Below are 23304 nucleotides of genomic sequence, written 5' to 3' on the forward strand. Positions count from 1 at the left end.
GGGGAACGTTGGAGTCTGCCATCACTGGAGCAAGCAAGCCTCCCTGTTCGCTTCAGTGCATGGCTGCCGGCCGCCATCTTGGCTGACGACAGTTAATCATAAGGATATGCTGATTAGCCAATGGGAAGGGTAGCGGTCGTATGCTAATTACCATGTTTCTCTTTTATTAGTGTAGATAGCACTTGCAAGGAATAAATATGCAGAATATATCATGATGATCTACAAATCAATAAGAAAAAAAGACAGTATAACTGAAAAATAAGCAAAGGGTCTATACAGGCAACTCAGGAGGAATATATTTAAAAAAACCAGTAAACACATGAAAAGATGTTCAACATCACTAACTATAGGGAAATATTATGATAACCAGAGTAAAGCACCAATTGTTATTAATTAAATTGGTAAAATTAAAAATACAGTAATGTTGCCATTGACGTAGAACCACAAAAATTCTTATACTCTGGTGGTAGGGGTACAAATCTTTGGAAAATAAATTGACAGTGTCTGTTAAATTGAGGATTCACATACCTCATAACTCCAAAATTCTATCTAGGTATTATATACTCTTGAGAAACTGAACTGTGTGCATAAAGACACATGTTTAACAATACTTTTACATGTCCCTGATACCTCCATTTCTCATCCCACAAAAGCTATTCCAAAGTATTGTGTTCCGCTGTACCTGCAGCATACCCCACCTTGCCCTATCTCTGGTAAATGACCTCCATTTTGGATTTGATAGTAAATTTATAATATGTAAAACCTAGATGAGATCTTCAAAGAAGTAATTATAGGTTAAAATAAGAGCGGAGGTTCATAGGACACTGTGGGTGAGTGAAACCACCATAGGGCACTGTGTAGATGAGAAGTACCAGCAAAAGTATTGGGAAGGAAATTCCAGGGGAGTAGGACAAAAATCAGGAGTTCTCCCCTCTATCCCTCCACTAAAACTGTCAAGGTCATCGATGAGTTATCAACAGTGTCAGATGCTGTAAGATGGAAACTGAGAATTGACCTTTAGATTTAGAAACAAGGAGGTCATCGGTGACCTTGACAAGCAGTTTTAGTGGAGGGATAGAGCGGGGAACCAGCTGAAGTAGCGGATATCAGAGACAGGAAATGTAGGCAGCTCTCTCCAGTAGCTTTGCTGTACAGAGCAGGAAAGAAATGGTGTGAAGAACCCTATCATGTAAGCTACTATTACAGTACAGTGGACACTTGAACATCATAAGTGATCGTTCTTCCCCCCGCCCCCATTTTCCAACTTTCTTTTTCTATTTGATCTCAGCCAGGGACATGCTGTTGGCTGGTCGTCAGCTGTGTGTATTTCCACATAGATACATTTACTAAGCATCAAAACATTTCACCTAGAGTACTGAGGGATTTTCCCACACTGGGAATTTGATGTTTAACCTTTCGACCACCCAACAAGCAAAAAAAAAATGTTACTCCTTTTATCTTCTTAGAAGATTTTAAATAAGCCTGAAGCCATTAGAGAAAGCAAGTGTAATACTTCCATGAACATTTTTTTTAGCTAGAGTAAAAAATAGATGTGAATTGAGTCTCATATACATCTCATAAGATTTTTGCCCAGAAAATGTAAAATAAAAATCCACATTTAAGAGATATGTGCTTTGTAATGTTTCATAAAATTTTGGTACAGTTGCCAATATCAGGGCATAAAATTCTAAACTTCCTACATATAATCAAGTAAACTTTCTAATCATTCATTTTTAAACATTAATACTGATTTAATTTAATATAAAACAAATATTTTTAAAAGAAAGTAATAAGGACGAATAATTTAAACAATTTTGGTTAATACAAATGGTTTTTATTTTTCCTTTTTCCATTCTTCATTTTCATGTCTGTTTCTTGGCTGCCAAGAGGTAATGCATTATACAGTGTTTAGATAATTGATATAATTGTCTCGAGTTACCTCTTTGGGATATTATCAGCTTGTAGGCATCAGTTTCTCTAATTGTCAAGTAGTGAATCCTTTATCTGGTATTTAATCTTGCCTCCCCGGGAAAACCAGACCTTACCACAGAGTAAATTTTCAAATTGCTGACCTGAAGTAACACGACACTATGCCTTGGCAGTGAACCTTTGCTTTCTGTTATTCTTAGGAGGAATAATGATATACTCTGTTGCCGGAAGGCCCTGGTTTCACTACCTTCAGAAGTAACATCTAAGTACAAGTTACAAAGATCTGAGTTTGGAAATTCCAGATAATATAATTGCATTGACACATTTTTATTTCCTTTGGAAAGATGAGATAATTTTTAAAATGTAATTTTTATCATTTCTACCACTTCTTAAGCCACTGCTCTGATGTCAGCATATCCACAAAGTACCTGAAAATGATCCCTACTCACTTTTATGAATAAATTGTGTGTGTTAGTTTACAGGTATGTTTAAAATTTTTATATCCATGAAATTCTCCATTTTTATAGGTAGGGAAACTGAGGTTAAAGAATTAGAATGCAGTTCACAGTTTCTCAGTGTAACAAAAAAGATAGAGCTTTCTGGAGCTGGAAAGAAGATTTCCTAAACATTTGTTTAGCAAACTTGAAAAGAATGTTAGTAAGTACCATAAAATAATTTCCTAGAATATGTAAAATATAATTTCCTAGAAGGAGTAAAAGAAAAAGACAAATTTAAATTCTCTTCTACTTCTAGATTTCTGTGATTTCATTTTTCTGTTGTGTTTTCTTACACTTACAATAAAGATAATTGATGTGCCAATTCTGAAACCCATGCTTGTATAGTTCTCAGTAGCAGTTTTGTGAGATCTTTTTGATATGAAAAATTCCATTTCCTCTATGAAATTTGCCACATATAAAAATATTGCAGTAGTACTTAAATTTAGGATGTCTGTATTCTCCTTTTCTGTGAAAATAACACCATAAAAATGTTCACATATCTAGTTAGAATATGCCCACATGAAGCCAAGAAATCATAATGTATTACATTTAATAAGATAATATTTGTTGAAATCACACTTATAGTTTCATTTTTTAAAGTTTGATGATACTTTATTTTCAGAGTGAATTTTACTTTATTAATGAAAGAAATGAACTTGTTAGAATTTAAACTTAAGTTTATATATATAAATTTTGGGTAATTTTATATATTATTTGTTACTTAAATTTTAGAGTTTTTAGTTCTTTTATTTGGATATTTTGAGTATAGCAGTCTGTCAACCAAATTTAGTTCAGGATCAACTGTTTTATAATCGCATATCAAAATTTTAAAGGTCATCATCTTTTTACCTATAGACAGTTCAATTCAGTTTTTGTAAGTTAAACTTTTGGACAGTAGTTACTGTTCAGCCTCCCATAGATACTGTGGATAGGTTTGTGAGATGGAGCACAAAACATCTGTTTACACTCAACTTCTCTCAATATTCAAGGATGGAGGACCAGAACCAGTGTTTTCTTAATCTCACTGCTTTTGTTTAGTGAAAAGGTCAGAGTTATCAAAGTGTTTTGCCAAATTTGGAAAAACAAAGCTGGGAGAGTGCAAGTGCAAACATTACATTTCAAGTGAATAGTGGCTGTGTTTAAGACTTTGGGAAGAAATACAATAAGCGGAGGATAAAATGTGTGGAAGTGTCAATTTAAGGCGAATCACAGTAGTCTAGTATTTCCTAAAAAATTAACTAAGGTCATTTACAAGTCTTACCTCCCAAGAGGCTACAGATGTGGTTTGTTTTGGAACTGTATCTCTCCAAGTCTTTGTTAAACATACTATATATAATTCTAATGTTTTTTCCCCTAGTCTTTATATTTCATGAGCCCTTGATGTTGTCACCAAAAGTTGGTGTGACAGAAACTGCAAGCTGTTGACCATAATCTCTTCTCTTACCCCATAATAGTTAGAGCTGTGGATGCCCGATTCGTTATCCATTATCCTTTGCACTTCAGTGACCACTTCTAGGCCTGGCCTATAAAAGCTCCTCACATGAGCTTCTTCCAGGCTGCCCTGCCCCACGTTGGTTGGTAAAGGCAGTCATCATCACCCTGGGTCTCTGAATGAATGTGTGAATCAGCTTCCCGCTCCACCCCACCCCCCTCAAACCGTCCCATTCCACCCTGCAGACCTAGCATGTCCTTTCTGGAAATGAACACATTTCTGTTGTGTTTGAGCAATTACATTTGAGGAATTTAGCCCACCCTTTCTAATATACTAGATAAAGAGAGGATTAATTGGTGAAGGCCTCGAGTTTTGAGAAGGAAAATAATTGTTTTTTGTTTGTTTATAAAATTTTTTATTCAAGTAGTCACCATACAATGTTATATTAGTTTCAGTTGTACAACCTAGTGACTCAACATTATTATATGTCTTACAATGTGATCACCACACTAAGTCTAGTAACCATCTGCCACCATGCAAAGTAATCACACTATTATTGACTTTGGTCCCCTTCACTTTTTCATCCATCTCCTCACCCATCTTCCCTTTGGCAACCACCAGTTTGTTCTCTGTTTTTGTTTTGTTGTGTTTGTTCATTTGTGTGTGTTTTTTTAAGATTATACATGTAAGTGAAATTATGCAGTATTTGTCTTTCTCTGACTTATTTCACTTCTCAAAATACTTTCTAGGTTGATCCATATTGTCACAAATGGCAGGATTTCATTGTTTTTTGTTGCTGAATGATATCCCATTATATATATTACTAGAGGCCCAATGCACGAAATTCATGCAAGGAGCTCAGCCTTTGCAGCCCCAGCTGCTTCAGCCAGCCCTTGCAGCCCCGGCTTTGTCCAGAAGGTCGCCCGGATGGTTGTCTGGACAGTTGTCCTGTTAATTAGTCTAATTAGCATATTAGCTCTTTATTATATAGAATAATGTGTGTGTGTGTGTGTGTGCATGTATCACATCTTTATCCTTCTAATGATGGAGGAAAGTGATTGTTTTTTTATAATGGTGAATTAAGTTTGTCAGCTGGACTGATCTGTATTCTCCTGGTATGAGAATTCAGCTGACCACCCACCTGTAAGTTTAACCTCTCCATAGACAGACACTAAGACCAATAGGAGAATATAAGTTGAAGATTAATGGGCAATTGGCCACTTTTGACATTGTTAATATAACTGATCCTGTGATTTGGCCCCAGTCTTATGGATTCCTGTCTGATACCCCAGTGACTTTATGCCAATATCCAATGTACAACAGCTCTTTCTGAACTCAGGTTCCTCTTGACGTGGTCTACTTATCTCTTCTTTGAATAATGGTTTTAAGCCAGTTTGCCTGCTGCTTGAACCTCTGTGTATCCCCTCTATCCCTGGCTGAGATCCATAGTTTGAGTCTTGTACTTGGTTCAGGATTGAGTCAAATAAATCATATGCTACCTCTTCTATATCTTTCTGTTCTGGCTTCTGTCCCCTCCACTGCTGCCCTTCCTGAAATTTTCCTTGTAGCCAAAAGGATAATCTACCGAATTTGAGCTTCTTTCAAATTATGTTTGTGTTTGCCTTTTTCTCCAACAATAACCAAGGACCTTTTCTATGTTGTAACTCTCAGTCTTCATTCAAATTTGAAAAGTGTATTCGCCTCTTTCTGGCTTTCCCTAGTTCATGCAATTATAAGATTCTCACCAGGTGCATTTATTCTTGTTATTCCTGTAGTCAAAAGTTAGAAGGACTTATGAATTTCATTCATGTTTTTTTAAAGATATCATAGAAGCAAAAATTACTATTTATTGTTGAAAAGAATAGGTAATGTCAACCTATAGAAATTAAGAATTTTTCTTAATGAACATGATTTCTATAACTCCTGTCAGTCTCTTCCCTGTGGTTCACAAATTGTACTTTATCGCTTTGAAAAGGCTTGTTTTTTAAGCACATGATATTGAATCTATCATCTACTAGTATATAAAAGGCTAATATGCAAACTATCCCCTCGAGAGTTCGACCAGGAGACCAGGAGTTTGATCGCTTGCTATGACATGCGCTGACCACCAGGGGGCATCGTGGAACATGGCAGGTGACCAGTGGCGGTGGCAGGGTGCTGAGGGAGCGAGGGAAGGAGGAGGCGGGGGGTGGGGAACCTGATCACCTGATTGGCCCTGATTGCCAGCCAGGCCTAGGTACCCTACCTGTACATGAATTTCATGCACCGAGCCTTTAGTTGATAATAGACTTTCATTTTATCAATTAATGTTTTAACAACTACATGGATATAATTCAGGTTTTTTACTTTTAGATTAACTTTCCCATTCACTTTAGTTACATTATACTTACTGATGAGTTTTTATTGGCAATTTGTGATGAAAAAAGTATCATTTACTGAGACAGTATATACTATTGAAAGATATTTAGGTTAATTTTATTGCTCCAAAAATTAAAATATATAATGGATTTAAGTAAGCAAAAAAGGTCTTAAAGTAGATCAGCCAGCGAATATAGGTGTACTTAACCTGCTCCTTATAATATAAGGATTATACCCACATATTCATGCCAGTGTGCTCAAGGTAAATGGCTGTGCATATTTTTTTTTAAAGCCTCAGAACATTGATGTGATACAAGATCATTGTCATTTGTAGATAAGCAAGACTGCCAAGAGTTGGTTCATAAACTAGTTTGAATATCATTTTCCACCTTTATTTATTGATTGTTGGTTTCTGAATGTTCATGACAGTGATGTTAACATTTCAGAAGGTTTAGATTTATTCAAACTTTGGAAAATTCAAAGGTATATCTGAAGCTTTGAAAGGTCTGACTTCCTCCTGACATTTGGTAGACTGCTGACCTGATGCTGTCCCTTTCCTTAAAGATTCTGGTATGTCAGGTTAGATATTCTCAGCTGAACTTCATGGACTGCTGCTCCATGTCTGCCTCCTAAAAAACCGTAAAGTTTAACTTGATTAGAACTCTACCACAGTAAAAAAAATTATCAAATTCGTCATTTGTGCTTTTATATCATTAGTTAAGAAAATAGTCTATACATGAACTATAGGGAACGAAGCATGTAAACTATGAAATTAGTTAGAAGTGATTAAACCAAGCTTACTTATTGATATTTTTCCCTAAAACAGTTTTCGATAAAGAAGTAATCTTCTAATTGACTAATTATTTTATAATTGATTCATTTGTTTTAAGTAGGCACACTATATTCATTCATTCAACCAAATATCTGTTGAATGAATGAATAAAATCACATTAGTTCATTAGTTGAAATTCATCTTGGAAACTAAAAATAGTCCAGAGTTAATGTAATTAATAGAGTTTTGTCCACTAACTTTTGAGTTTTTCTTTGGGGATTTCTGTTTATGCTTCTACTTGCCCAACACATTTTAATTTTGGTTTGAGGACTCTATGTTTCTATTCTGGTAAAAAGGTAAAGAAACAAGAGGACCAAATGATCTCTATGAACAATTCTAACTCTAAACTCATTTATTTTTGGTCAACAAAGGAGACTAAATAAACACCCATTCCTAATTTAAGGTAGAAGATAATTATCAAAACCAATAGCAAACATTGCATTTAATGGCAATTCATTGGGAGCATTCTCTTCAAAACATGGAACAAGATAAGCGTGCTTAATATTACTGATACTATTCAAAATCATTTTTAGAGACCTAGACCTTTAGTAGGTATGGCAATGAAAATGAGATATAAATATTATAAAGGATAAGCTACATATCTATCACTATTTTGAAAGAACTTATGATTCTCTACTTAGAAAATCCAAGAAGAAAGTTATTAAATTACTGAAGGAATTTAGTCAGGATAGTTGGATACAGAGCAAATATACCAAAGTCAGTCGCTTCGCCATGGAACCTTTTTCCAGTGAAACCTTTTATTCCTATTACATTTCAATTGGTTAGAGGGAGAACAATTGAAGTGTAATAGTAATAAAAGCTTCCATTCCCAAATCACAATTACACAGAAACTATACAAGATATAAGAGTAAATCTACAACAAATATCTAAAACTTGTGAAGAAAACTGAAAAACTTTACTGAAAGACATAGTTGAAGACCTGAATAAATGGACTTCCACATTCCCAATTTGGAAAAATCAAGTCTTCCTAAATTATAACAAAATTCAGCGTCATTCCACAGAAAACATCAATAAGTTTTTTAAAATTTGACACATTGATTTTGAAGAGTACTTTGAAGAAAAAATGCATTTCAATCATCATAAATATTTTAAAAGGATTGACAATAAGATGGCATTTTGCTTTACTAATGTCAAATATATAACAAAAAGCTGTAGTCATTAAAACACTATAGCCCAGCCAGTGTGGCTTAATGGTTGAGCATCAGACCCATGAGCCAGGAGGTCACAATTCGATTCCCAGTCAGGGCACATGCTTGGATGGTGGGCTTAATCCCCTGTAGGGTGCGTGCAGGAGGCAGCTGATCAATGATTCTCTCTTATCATTGATGTTTCTATCCCTCCTCTCTCTCTGAAATCAATAAAAACATATTTAAAAAACTAACACTATGACATTTGAGTAGGAAGAGGCAAATAAGTAGGTGGAAGAGAATAGAGAACATAAAAACCTACCCAAGTATTGATTTCCTGTTATGCTCTTTATCCCATCCCATTCTCCCACCAGGTAAGCCAGATTATCCTACTAGATGATAACTAGACTGATCTAGGATCAGGCAAGTTTAATGGGATTTCATGAGAAAATTGACTTTTACTTTTTACCAGACCCTGTTTCATTTCAGCAGTGCCACTGTGTGCTATTACACTACTAGAGGCCCGGTGCACGAATTCATGCATGGATGGGGTCCCAAGGACACTATTGGCCCTCCGAGCAGGCAGTGGGATGCCCTTACAGGCCCAGGATCTGGATCCATCCCGCTGACATTCACGCCGGTTGTCGGGAGCCACCTGGTGGCCGCTTTTATATCCTTTCTTCCTTGCAGAGTGTCTAGGGAGGGGAAGCAGTCATGGTGCCCAAGGCCAACTTCCAGGAGGCCAGCAGCACCGGTCCATCAGTGCCTGGCCCATTCTTTGGAGATTGGACATGCAGGACTACTGAGGGAGTGAGTGGCTGCTGCCGGGTTGGTGGGCCACTGGGATGGGTCTGTCAGCTGAGCTGCCCTCCTGCTGTGGGAGTGCACTAACCACTAGGGCACAGCTCCTGCATTGAGTGTCTGCCCCTCTGGTGGTCAGCGCATGTCATAGAGACCAGTTGACCACTCATTGCGGTCATTCTAGTCGTTCCAGTTGTTCGGTCCTAACAGTCCGTTAGGTTTTTATATATATAGATATATAGATGTGACATATTACACTAAATTGAACATAGGCATTGGAGGAAGCAAGAAGTCTGCAGTAGCAAAAAGCCCTTTTAAGCAACCAGCTCTCTGACATCCCCCGAGGGGTCCTGGATTGTGAGAGGGTGAAGGGCAGGCCGAGGAACCCCACTGGTGCACGATTGGGGCTGGGGAGAGATGTGGGAGGTTGCCCAGCCATGGAGGGACTGCGGGAGGGCTCCAGGCCCATCTTGCTCAGTCTCAATCTGCTGGATCCCAGCAGCAAGCTAACCTACCAGTCGGAGCATCTGCCCCCTGGTGGTCAGTGCACGTCATAGCGAGTGGTTGAGCAGCCTTAGCATATCATCAGCATATTACACTTTGATTGGTTGAACGGACAACTGGATGACCGGACGACTGGATGACCAGACACTTAGCATATTAGGCTTTTATTATATAGGATCATGTGCTTCCCTTTTAATCTGGGAAACATTTAATTAAAATGGTGCTAAATTAACTTGTGGTCACTTAATGCTGTTATCAAACATGATGGTTACTTTTGCTGAGGCCATAGTGTGTAGAATGCATGCAGTAGAATTTTAATGAAAACCTTTAACTCTACTTGGTAGATTTCTTCTGATACTCATTCTCAGGTAGTTAAAGAATACAAAATTATTCTACAGTTCTGCCCATTTTCTCTTACTTTCTCTTACTATAGGATGGGTTAGAGGCAAACATCCCAGGCCATTACTGTAAAATTTTAGGGAAGAAGAGCGTGTTTGAAAAGATAGTGGACATGACTGTCTGTGAAACATTAGCAGTGGTTCTCAACCTTCCTAATGCCGCGACCCTTTAATACAGTTCCTCATGTTGTGGTGACCCCCAACCATAAAATTATTTTCGTTGCTACTTCATAACTGTAATTTTGCTACTGTTATGAATCGTAATGTAAATATCTGATATGCTGTATGTGTTTTCCGATGGTCATGACCCACAGGTTGAGAACCGCTGCATTAGAGGGAGAACAACAGGATTTGCTAATTGATTGTTAGAAGTGAAGGAGGAGGAGGAGTTGCCTGCATTAGAAGGGGGATCACATTACCAGTTGCAGTGGTCCAGCAGGTTTGGCGTGCTGGGACACATGATAGACTGAGCCTAGGGAAGGGCAGCTCAGTGAGAAAACAGACACTTGTGAGCACCAAAAAGTCACAGATCAAGCCCATATTAGGCCATAGCAAACATAGATGATATAGACAAAAATTGTGGTTCAGGATGTTAGACTGAGGCATGGCTTCAGATGCTGGTGCAAAAACAGCTTCACAAGGAGAGGTCCTCTAGGAAATTCACTGGAGAAGAGGTGTCTGGGGCCACGGAGGCCTAAGGAAAGGGCCTAGCAAGAAGAAGCAGGAATGTAATTTGTGGTCACAGACAAGATTGGGTTCCCTGCCCTGGGATATAAGTGTAAAAGGGGATTTAGGATAGTAGACTGATCCCTGAGGAGTGTTCAGGGAGATTACTGCCCATTCTTGATACTGAGTTGTTCATTGTCTCACTTCTCACCCTTGGCAGAGCAAAAGTAATTTCCTAATTCCTATGGCTTACCTGAGCATTGTTATTAATATACTGCTGAGCTACTTGCCTCTGGTATCAGGTTGCTTTATCTCTCTGAAGCACTATTTTAAGAATCTCCCTAAAGCCATTTGTTTTCTGTCAGATTAAATTCCAGTGCTTTACTCTAGAACTCAGAGATTATTGTCAATTTACCTATCTTTTTCTATGAATGCAAATCCTATGCTCCAGGAAGATTATTACTACAAACATTTACTATGAAGTAGTGTATACTTATTAAAAATGACCTACTGAACTATTTAGTGACTTGGGAAAATGGCCCTGAACTATAATAATAGAAGTGTAATATGGTAATTAGACCAGACAGCCGAATGACCTTCCAGACGACCTTCCAGACAAAACCAGGACTGTGAGGGCCGAGGCAAGCCACCGCAGCTGCCAGGGCCAAGCCCCCTTGCACAAATTTCATGCATCAGGCCTCTTGTGTAGTAATAAGTTAAGAAGATCAGATTGCTGAACAGTATAGTATAATCCCTTTATTTGCCAAAAAAGAAAACAAAAAATTTATATCTATAAATTTCTGAAGTTCTGTCTTCTAAATTATATACAATAATTATGTCACTTTTATAATCAGGAAAATAATCCTTCTGTTAAAAAATTAATTTGTTATAGTTAGTTCAGAGAGAAAATAAATAACAGTGGACAATTATTTATATACAGGGTAAAGACTGCAAATTAAGGAAAACAGAAGAGACTTCCTTCTCCTGCTACACACACTTCTTCTAATTCTGTTCATCTTAACCCTAGAGAGAATTCAGAGTGACTGTTGGTAGTAACTGTACTATAGTGATCTAGAGTTAGCAACTTTAGATGGTGTTACCACTAAATGGTGTCCTTAGTGGTAGCCATGAACACCCTATCAGGGTTTCACTTTTTAAAGAAAATTAATCGAAGCAATTTCTTCACTGATACAGCTCCTAGGGCACTTGAAACTAAAGAGAAAATGAACAAATGGGACTACATCAAAATAAAAAGCTTCTGCACAGCAAAAGAAACCATCAACAAAACAACGAGAAAACCCACTGCGTGGGAAAACATATTTGCCAACGTCATATCTGATAAGGGCCTAATCTCCAAAATTTATAGGGAACTCATACAACTTAACAAAAAGAAGATAAACAATCCAATCAAAAAATGGGCAAAGGACCTAAATAGACACCTTTCAAAAGAGGACATTCAGAAAGCCAAGAGACATATGAAAACATGCTCAAAGTCACTAATCATCCGAGAGATGCAAATCAAAACAACAATGAGGTACCATCTCACACCTGTCAGAATGGCTATCATCAACAAATCAACAAACGACAAGTGCTGGAGAGGATGTGGAGAAAAAGGAACACTTGTGCACTGCTGGTGGGAATGCAGACTGGTGCAGCCACTATGGAAGACAGTATGGAGTTTCCTCAAAAAACAAAACATGGAACTCCCATTTGACCCTGTGATCCCACTTCTAGGAATATATCCCAAGAAACCAAAAACACCAATCAGAAAGGATATATGCACCCCTATGTTCATAGCAGCACAATTCACCATAGCTAAGATTTGGAAACAGCCTAAGTGCCCATCAGTAGATGAATGGATTAGAAAACTGTGGTACATCTACACGATGGAATACTATGCTGCTGTAAAAAAGAAGGAACTCTTACAATTTGCAACGGCATGGATGGAGCTGGAGAGCATTATGCTAAGTGAAATAAGCCAGTCAATGAAGGAAAAATACCACATGATCTCACTCATTCATGGATAATAAAGACCATTACAAACTTTTGAACAATAATAGATACAGAGGCAGAGCTGCCTCAAACTGATTGTCAAACTGCAGTGGGAAGGCCAGAGAGGGTTGGGGGGCAGAAGGGAGGGGAGTAAGAGATCAACCGAAGGACTTGTATGCATGCATATAAGCAAAACCAATGGACATAAGACACTGGAATACCCTTTGTAATACTTTAAGCAATAAAAAAATTAAAAAAAAAATTAATAACTACAATGAATAAGTTTCTAATTAAATAAATATGCCTATATAAAGAGTGCATAGTAGGCATTCTACCTTTAGAATAGTGATTTTCAATCTATGTGCTGCAAGAATTTTTAAAACATGCAATATCTGACCTCTTTTCCCTTAGATTGTCACATGAAAAAAATGATGACAGCTCAACAATAGCCATCTGGTGTGAATGAATCAAAATTATACCTATTTTTTTGTCAGATTGGCAAAAAATATATTTTTTGGTGTGCCACAGATTTTAGTAACTAGTTTATGTGTACCATGAGATGAAAAAGGTTGAAAATCTCTGCTCTAGAGAAACTACTAGCTCAGAAATTTAATGTTCTTTACGACTAAGACTGAAGAAATAAATTACACGTCCTTCAAAGTTCCAGTTTAAAATCTTCAGGCTGTTAATAACATTCATTGTAGAATCTTTGAAGTATTAATTCATTGTACTCATGTGGACAGTCTATAATAATAAAAGGGTAATATGCTAATTAAACCAGACATCATTCTGGACGTCCTTCCTGACAAAGCCAGGGCTGCAGGGAAGCCAGCCCGGGTCCTGGGTGCCTGCGGGCAGCCCGAGAAGGGAAGCCAGCCCAGGCCCAGGGGTCCGCAGGCGGCCGAGGAGGGAAGCCAGCCCAGGGAAGGAAGGCCTACTCTTGCACGAATTTTCATGCATTGGGCCTCTATTTAATTTATAAAATGATTCAGTTCTTCAGAAGACAATATTTTCAAATTTTCATTTACTCTGTTAATTCACTTTTAGCACAATTAAAAGCATTTACAGTCTAAAAGGAGATGTTATTTCACATAGTTGAAATTTTTTTACTTTCTTTAGGTAGCAATTGGCAGAACAGACATTGAAGACTTAGACCTCTATGCTACATCTCGGGAAAGGCGGTTTCGTTTGTTTGCCTCTATAGAATGTGAAGGGCAGTTATTCATGACTCCGTATGATTTTATTTTGGCTGTTACAACAGATGAGCCCAAACGTAAGTATATTTTTAAAAATCCTTAATAATTTTATAAGATTTTTTTTATCTCTAGTGTGGAGCAGTATAAGTTTTTCAGAACAACTAACCAAGTAATGTATTTCAGAAGACATTATGCTATACAGTGTTACCAGACTAATAGTTCTTACAAACTCCTATTGGTATCTCTTCTCTTTTCAGAATTTTTCAGTTGTTCCCTCTTTCTCAGTACATTAAGCTTAAACATCACCTTCACTCTCGATATTCTTTATAACTTCATATTCTTTAAACTTATATTCTGCCTAGTCAATTTTTACATCCAGCCTAAACAGAGTAATTCAGAGGACTGGCTTTGAAGTTAGACCTGGGCAAGAATTCTGCCTATATCTTTTATATTTGTCATGGCTCCTGCAGTATAAGTATAGGCTGATTGTTTTTAACCTTTCCATGTGCTGGGCAGTGGCTCTCAAACTTTTTGGCAATATATACATTTTTGCAGACTTCTTTAATATCTGACTTAATAAAGGATAGTTGGATTCTCATATTTGCTTTTGTATTCAGTATGTTGCAATATGTTGTTTTTCATGAAGTATGTGAGCAAAATCTGCCTCACAGATATAAAAGTAGCAAAAGTATATTGAAATTAGACAGACTGGTGTTTAAACTTTGGCATTCATTTAGTAGCTTTGAGAACTTGGTTAACGTATTCAGTCTTTTGTTTCCTCATTTAAAAAGCTAAAAATAAAAACAGCCTTGTGAGGTTTTTTGAGGATTGAATATATCAGTTGTACTTAGTGTAATACCTGACACACAATAATCCTATATAATAAAAGCGTAATATGCAAATCGACCGAAAGGTGGAACAACCGGTCAGCAGGCGCAGGGCCAGCAAGCAGGCAGCGCCAGGCCAGCCAAGGCACGTGCAAGCGGGCAGAGGGAGGGGCCGGCGATGGGGGGGGGGTCAGTGACCAGCGGTGGCAGAGGGTTGATTGGGGGGGACGGGATCAGTCACTCGCTGACTGGTGCCGTCCCCTGATCGGCCCGCTGGTCACCTCCCACAGAGGGAGGCCAGACTGCGACTTAGGCCCGCTCTCCAAGGGGAGCGGGCCTAAGCCATCAGTCGGACATCCCCTAAGGGCTCCCGGACTGTGAGAGGGTGCAGGCTGTGCTGAGGGATACCCCCCCATTGCACGAATTTTCATGCACCGGGCCTCTAGTTGCTTAATAAATGTTAGTAGATATTATCATTATCGCTTGAATTTGTAACCATGATTTAAACACTTTTTTAAAATATATTTTACTGATTTTTTACAGAGAGGAAGGGAGAGGGATAGAGAGCTAGAAACATCGATGAGAGAGAAACATTGATCAGCTGCTTCCCACACACCTCCTCCTGGGGATGTGCCTGCAACCAAGGCACATGCCCTTGACCAGAATTGAACCTGGGACCTTTCAATCCGCAAGCCAACGCTCTATCCACTGAGCCAATGCTCTATCCACTGAGCCAAACTGGTTAGGCTAAACATTTTTTTCTATATAATTTTATGGTGATAGCAATAGGAAAAAAAAGGTATCCTGTGTAAACATTTGCTCAATAATTATAGTACAAAGTAAATATCAATTGAGGTATACATCTGATTGTTGTATCAGATGTTGGCTTTTGCTTTGTTGTCACTTTCTTTTGCTCTACAGAAGCTTTTTAGTTTGATATAGTCCCTTTTTTGTTGATTATAACTTTGTGTTTGAAATTGAGAAAATTTCTTATTTTACCTACTTAAATGGAACCTAAAAGGTGAATGTCCCTTCTATAACTAAAATAAGTAATTATTTATTCTCATATAGCTTCAAATATTATTTTAATTTTAGTTTTAAAAGATGTATTATTAAAAAATTAGACATACATAAAAATATTAATAATACAATGAATATCAACCTATAGCTTTAAGAAATAAAATATATCCAATAGAATTGAAGTCCCTTTTCATCCAAGTTATATTTATATATGTAGTAACTTCATATTAAATAAGGAGTTTAGAAAATCAGAAAATCCTTTGAAGAACAACCTTAATAGCTCTTCAGTCTTTATAAGAAAAAGCTAATAATATTGGACATGGTGACATATCCGGCAGAATGAATATGTCTTTTGTGAATAATTTACCCTGGAGATCTCATAAACTCTACAAAACTCAAGAGTGTTTCTAACTTCCTCTTTTGATAAATAGCTTCTGAACATTACATCAGAGCATGTGCATGTACTCTTGTGCCATTTATTTTTCTTCTTTTTTTATTGCTATATTTCAAAAGCAACAGAGTATTATTTACATTGTTCTGCTTATTATGAAAAGGAGGATGTCTTTAAAAGTGAATGTATATAGTATCATAATTAAGGTTAACTGCTGAATTCAACTTTATAGGCCTATGATTTTAATCACTTGATTACATGTTTGTATAAACTATCTTGGGTAAAGAAAGGATATTGTTTCTACATAGAGAAGAAATCTATCTGCCTAGAAATCAGATTGCTAAATTTTAGAACATACTTCCTTTGTATCTTAAGATGATGTATTGACTAAGAAAAAGAAAGTTATATAGCAAAAAAAAAGCCTTTCTTATAATCTTGAATTTGATATATTGTTTACATTAACTATGGTTAATTATATAGAAATAACAACATTGCCATGTAGGGATATTATTGGTTGTCATTATTGTAATGTAGTTAGGATACTTAATATTTACCAGTTCCTAATTAAGCTGTTTAATAGGACTAAATCCCATATAAACATGAAGTTAGTCATTAGATATTCACAGTTTTCAAATCTGAGCAAAAGAAACAGCAATATGACTCACATTTATTTCAGTATTATAAGATTCATAGTTTTTGATATCTTCAGGAGTGTGAAGAGGAATCAGAAAAAGAAAGTGATCACTGGTATTTTATTCAACTACTAGAGGCCCAGTGCACGAGTTTGTGCACCAGTGGGGTCCCTCAGCCTGGCCTGCGGGATTGGTCCGAAACTGGTTCTCCAACATCCCCCAAGGGGTCCTGGATTGTGAGAGGGCACAGGCCAGGCTGCGGGACCCCACTGGTGCATGCTCGGGGCTGGGGAGGGACATGGGAGGTTGGCCAGCCAGGGAGGGAATGTGGAGGGCTCCAGGGCATGTCTGGCCCATCTCGCTCAGTCCCTATCAGCCGGACCCCAGCAGCAAGCTAACCTACTGGTCAGAGCATCTGCCCCTGGTGGTCAGTGCACATCATAGCAACTGGTCAACTAGTCAACTATCTGCCCCCTGCTGGTCAGTGCACATCATAGTGAGCAGTTGAGCAGCCTTAGCATATCATTAGCATATTACAGTTTGATTGGTTGAACAGCCAACCGGACGACTGGACACTTAGCATATTAGGCTTTTATTATATAGGATAATATTTTTAGCGGAGAAGAATGGAAAACAGGATGAGACTCCCTACCTCACATTACTTGCTCTCTCCTTCATCTCTTTTACCTTTGTCCCTATCCTTCCCATTCACCCTAGAGAGACCTGACCTTTTAATTATAATCAGCGATAGTAACATATTAGAGAGCATGGGTAATGCCTTAAAATTATAGTTTATGTAAATATTTTATATTCTACTATGAATATTTAATACCATTATTTGTGTTTTTAAGACCATAGGATATTTAACATGAAGTTAACTTATTTTATAAATCTAGAAATCCCCAAAGTTAGATAATAATTATGGAAAATGTGTTTCCTATTCAAATTATTTATTATAGTTTATAGTACATGAAACAAAAACATACCATAAATAAAATACCTTGGATCCAAATCTTGAGAAACATTGCCTTTTAGATATAAAGCTTGGTGTTAGGAGTTATGGTTGTTGATAGTTACTGAATTTAGATCTATATGACATTATTATCTAATTCTTATATATTTGTTTATTATAGTTGCTAAAACATGGAAGTCACTTTCCAAACCGGTAAGTTAAAGCTCTTGGTATACATACACATTCATTCATTCAATATCTCTCTCTCTCTCTCTCTCTCTCTCGTCTCTCACACATACACACACACACACACATACAATTTGGTATATATATTTTCTAGAAATTAAATCACATTCAGGAACCATTTGAAGATGTGGATCAGTGGTAACTCTCATGTGTGAATGTAAGTTGGTATACCCACTATGGAAAAACAGTTTGGCAGTATCTACTAAAACTAAAGATCCACATATTCTATACCTAGCAGTTCTACTCCTGGGCTTAAGTTCTACAACTGTGCATGCATATATACCTAGTAAGCTTACACTTGAATATGCCTTATGATCCAGTAATTTCACACCAGTGTCTTTATCCAGAAAAACTTTCATATATGCAGGACAGATTGATAGGAATGGCCATAGATTGTTCATGTTGGCCAAAAAGACTGTGATACAATATCAACAGTAGAATTGACAAATGAGTTTTGATATAGTCATACAGTGAATACTATATTAACAGTGAAAACAAATGAACTATAGCAATGCTTTTACTAGCTGAATCTCAGAAACCATGACAAAGTAAGCAATTCAAAAATACATAAAGTATAATTCCATTTATATAAATTTCAAAACTGGGGAAATGAAACCATACTGTAAAGGATACATTCATAGGTGGGAAAATACCTACTTGAGGAATGATAAACATAAAATTAAAGACAATATTTATCTCTGGGAGAGACAGAAGGAATATTATAAGTGAGGGATGCAGAGAGGCTACTATGAAATTTTAGAGACATTTTCTGTAAAGTTAGATATAATGCAAATATGTGTCCTATCACAACTACTACTTACTGGCTACAGGTGTAAGCTAATGCAGTGCATTACTTTGCTAGGGCTGCCATAACAAATACCACAGTCTGGGTGGCTTAAACAACAGAAATTTATTTTCTCATAGTTCAGGAGGTTGGAAGTTTAAGATCAAGATGTTGGCAGGCTTGCTTTCTCTTGAGGCCTCTCTCCTTGGCTTGTAGATGGCCATCTCCCTCTGCCGTCTTCACATCTTTCCTCCTTGTGTGCCTGTGCTAATCCCTGCTTATTAGGAGACCAGTCACATTGCATTAGAGCCCGCCGTAATGACCTCATTTAATCATGTTTACTCTTTAAAGGTTCGTCTCCAAACACGGTCATATTCTGAAGTGCTGACAGTTATGACTTGAGATGTGAATCTGAGGTAGACACAACTTAGCCTATAACTTATAGTATGACCAAAAAAAAAGGCTCTAAGGATTGGAACTGTAGCAAACAATATTATTGAGAGAAACATATAAAAATACATAGATTTCAAATTTATTCATATTTAATACAAGTTTAATAAGGTTGCTGCTGCATGTAACATTCTTGAACCAAAGTGAATAAAATATTTCTGCACCAGCAATAGTAATTTGAAACTGTATTATCAAATAAGATACATTTTACCATAGCAAGAAAAACTATTAGATACTTAGTGTACCTAACAGAGGTACAGATGTGTGTGTGTGTGTGTATAATATATTGGGGTGAGATTAGTTAGTAAGTTTATATAGGTTTCACGTGTACGTTTCTATGATACATGATCTGTATATTGCATTGTGTGCCCACCACCCAAAGTCAGATCAACTTTCGTCACCATATACTTGCCCCCTTTACCCTTTACTACTCCCTATACCCCCTTCCCTCTGGTAACCATCATACTGTTGTCTGTGTCTATGAGTTTAAGTTTTATATCCCACATATGAGTGAAATCATATGGTTCTTAGCTTTTTCTGACTGACTGACTTTGCTTAGCATAATTTTCTCAAGATCTATGCATGTTGTTGCAAATGGCAGTATTTCATCTTTTCTTATGGCTGAGTTGTATTCCATTATGTGTATGTACCACATCTTCTTTATCCAATCCTCTATTGAAGGACACTTGGGTTGTTTCCATGTCTTGGCCACCATGAATAATGCTGCAATGAGCATGGGGGTGCATATATCTTTACAAATAAAAGTTTTCAAAAATTTTAGGGTAGATACTCAGAAGAGGGATTGCTGGGTCATATGGTAATAACTCTGTTCTTAATTTTTTGAGGAACCTCCATACTGTTTTCCATAGTGGCTATACCAGTTTACATTCCCACCACCAGTGAATGAGGGTTCCTTTTCTCCACAACCTTTCAACACTTGCTATTACTTGTCTTGTTGATAATAGCCATTCTAACAGGTGTGAGGTGGTATTCCATTGTAGTTTTGATTTGCATTTTCCTAATAGCTGGTGAAGTTGAGCATATTTTCATTTATCTGTTGGCCATTTATATGTCTTCTTAGGAGAAGTCTTTGTTCAGGTCCTCTGCCCATTTTTAAATTGGATTGTTTGTTTTTATTTTGTTGAGTTGTTTATATATTTTAGGTATTAAACCCTTGTCATGGCTGTTGTTTGCAGATATCATCTCCTATTTGGATGGTTGGCTTTTTGCTTTGTTGTCACTTTCTTTTGCTCTACAGAAGCTTTTTAGTTTGATATAGTCCCATTCATTTACTTTTGCCTTTACTAATTTTCATGTAATGTATGTATATTAACTGTATAATAAGACAAAATTATACTCATTTAAGAAAATTATATGAATCCTTTAAAAGGCAACTATAATTTTAGGTAACTGAGTTCAATCCATCAAGTATTTATTTTGTACCTATTTGCAATGCGGCAATATAATTCTGACACTAACTGCCGGAGTTATTGTCAGACTCGACAGGTTTAAGGACCCAGCCCCCAATGACTGCCTTCATTTCAGATGCCAGCTGTCAGTTCAAGGTTCCCAGGCCACCCATACTTCTGACCAATTGGCTACAAATCCATGCAGTTCCCACAACTCACCTCAATTTCAGTAATTTGCTAGTCTGCCTCATTTGGACTGTGGAATCTTCTACACTTAAAATTACAGTTTATAATTATTATAAGGGACACAAGTAAGGACCAGCCAAATGATGATCACATAGGGCAAGGTATGGGAGGGCCTCAAACCCAGAACTTCTGTGCTCTCTCCCCATAGTCTCAGGTATGTCGTCACCCTCATGTCACATCAGTGTATTCATCAAACTGAAAGCTACACTGAGCTTGGGAGTTTCATTGTATAAGTATGATTGATTGGATCATTGGCCACATGATTAAACTGTCTCCAGTCCCTCTCCCTTCCCCTCAGAGGTTGGCTAGCTCAAAGCCCCAACGCTCTAATCACATGGTTGTTCTTTCTGGTGATCAGCATCTTAGCCTAAACTCAGGTGTGACGCATGGATATAGAGTCTCCCTCCCAGGAATCTGGGACAAAGGCATCAACTTCTTTATTATACAACACTACTACATATAAGAGACTAAGATAGGTACCAGAAAGGGGAGAGAGATTCCCAGCCTGAACGGAAAATAGATTTTAATAAAATTTAACAGTGTTTAAATTTAACAGAAGACAAAGAAATGAATGTGTCCGTTGGATGATCTATATCAGAAAAAATTAAATTATTACTAAAATAAACTGCTTAAAGTCAGTCAGGATCTGCCGGTCATTTACTAGTTGTGTGACCTCGGGTGAGTTACTTGTGTTTTTTAAGACTCAGTAAAATATACAAAATGAGGATTGTCTTTTAAAATTAAATGAGGTATTGTAATAGCCCCATTTGATGGCATTCAGTGAAAGGTAGCTATGCTTTTGTGGTCTTAAACGCTGGCCAAATACATGGAAACAGTTAAAATGAAAGAGAAGTTAATATATAGTAGAGATGATAAAAATTAAGTGTAGAAAATGCGTTTAAAATGTTTTTAAATCTCTTGCTCTAACAAAAATATTTTAGTGTTGTGTAAACAGTAAATACCCCAGCTTTTCATCATTATTCATACCTGAATTTTTACCTCTCTGCCATTGCTACCCATTATCTGCAGTGCAGAGACCACACCATGAAGGAAAGGAAAGCCAGGATTCACAGGCGGACTTCAGAGAGTCCCAAAAGCCCCTAAAAATACCTCTCCTGTCTTTGGCATCCAGGGATTTCTTATTTGCATGCTAACTCCACTTTGTAATGAAAAGGATGATTTCTAAATGTCACAGAACATTTTCAGGTAAAATTACATCAGGAAAGGTTTGTCTAAAGTGCTTGTAAACTCAAATATGCATAAAAGTCTCCTGGGCATCGTGTTGAAAACACAGATTCTCGTTCAGCAGGCCTGAGAGGGAACTGAGAGTCTGCATCTCTAACAACCCCCCCCCCCCCCCCCCCCCAATGCTTGGGCTATTGGACTTTGAGGAGCAAGAATCAGACCTAGAAATAGAAGTGGTTTCTAGTGTTTTCTTCAGTGTGTTATTTAGCAGACTAATTTTTAAATTTCAAATTATTTCAAGTTATCTCTACAAATCCTTTAATAATTTTTCTTCACATTTAACCAAACTATATTTTCACTTAGTTGTTTTCAACACAGTATATAAATACATTCAAAATTGTTTTAGTATATAAAGAGTGATTCAAATGTTTAAATTTTCCAAAATAGTTTTCCCCCCACCAGCTGTGATAGTTTGATTTAAAAAAAAACAAAAAAAAAAAAACAAAAAACAACAACAGTTGAAGTCTGTGTTCTTTAATGACTAAGGTAAAATTAGAAAAAAATTGAAAGTGTACACAATAACTTAATGTCCTTGTCCCCTAACTTCATCTAATGTCATAATTCTTTGAGTCACTATTAAAATATTCTTCATTCCTTCCTGATATAACCCTTTGTCCATTTACTTCTACCACAAAGCCCCCTAAATACAAGAGGCCTACAGAGAACAGTATGTGAAGCCAGGGGATCACCTCTGACCTTAATTAGGAAGTCCACCTTTTTCAATGGCTCCATGAAAATGTACTTTTCTAACTGGCTCCACAATTTACTCACTGTTTTATCTTAATTTGATTACCATATATACATTAATCTAATTATTAAATTTATTTGCAATTTTTGGTATCTCTAATTGAGCTACCAATTGCAGCATCTTTATCATTTATTTTATATTTAAACTCTGGGCAAATGTTGGCTTTTGTGGTTGAATGAACTATGGGTAGAGAATAGGATAAATATAGCCATGTCTCAGATCTTCTAAGTGAAGAATTCTTTTTACATCGGCATTTAGATATTTTTTATCTTGTTTAGAATTAATTTACCTATTAATCAGCATTATGATACCTTATGTCATAGGAATTAAATCAAATGCTCTCAGAAACACCACCAGTTTGGAAAGGATCATCAAAGCTATTTCGAAACCTTAAAGAAAGAGGTAAGTTAACTTTAGTATTTATATATTTGAATATTGACACAATATTGACACTTATACAGTATATATACAGATTTTTCTCATACTTAAAATAATTTTACAGCTATGTGTACATTGAGAAAAAACTGAAGAGAAAAACACAGAAATATAATAATGGTTATTTCTGGGTAGTGGGATTAAGGGTGGTTTTAATTTTCCTTTA

At 36.8% G+C, this 23304-nt stretch overlaps 1 protein-coding gene across 3 annotated transcripts in view; it reads left to right on the forward strand.

The window, feature by feature from the left end:
* Window positions 1–23304, forward strand: part of MICU3 (mitochondrial calcium uptake family, member 3) — a 73682-nt gene that overhangs the window by 14815 nt on the left and 35563 nt on the right. For all 3 annotated transcript variants that reach the window (XM_014537907.1, XM_014537906.1, XM_014537905.1), the window contains exons 2-4: window positions 13677–13830; window positions 17757–17788; window positions 23027–23105. In XM_014537907.1, coding sequence (XP_014393393.1) covers window positions 13677–13830; window positions 17757–17788; window positions 23027–23105 — 265 coding nt within the window. The remainder of the gene's footprint in view (window positions 1–13676; window positions 13831–17756; window positions 17789–23026; window positions 23106–23304) is intronic.

The sequence above is a fragment of the Myotis brandtii genome, unplaced genomic scaffold (genome assembly GCF_000412655.1).
Source record: "Myotis brandtii unplaced genomic scaffold, ASM41265v1 scaffold185, whole genome shotgun sequence".
Classification (NCBI taxonomy): Eukaryota; Metazoa; Chordata; class Mammalia; order Chiroptera; family Vespertilionidae; genus Myotis; species Myotis brandtii.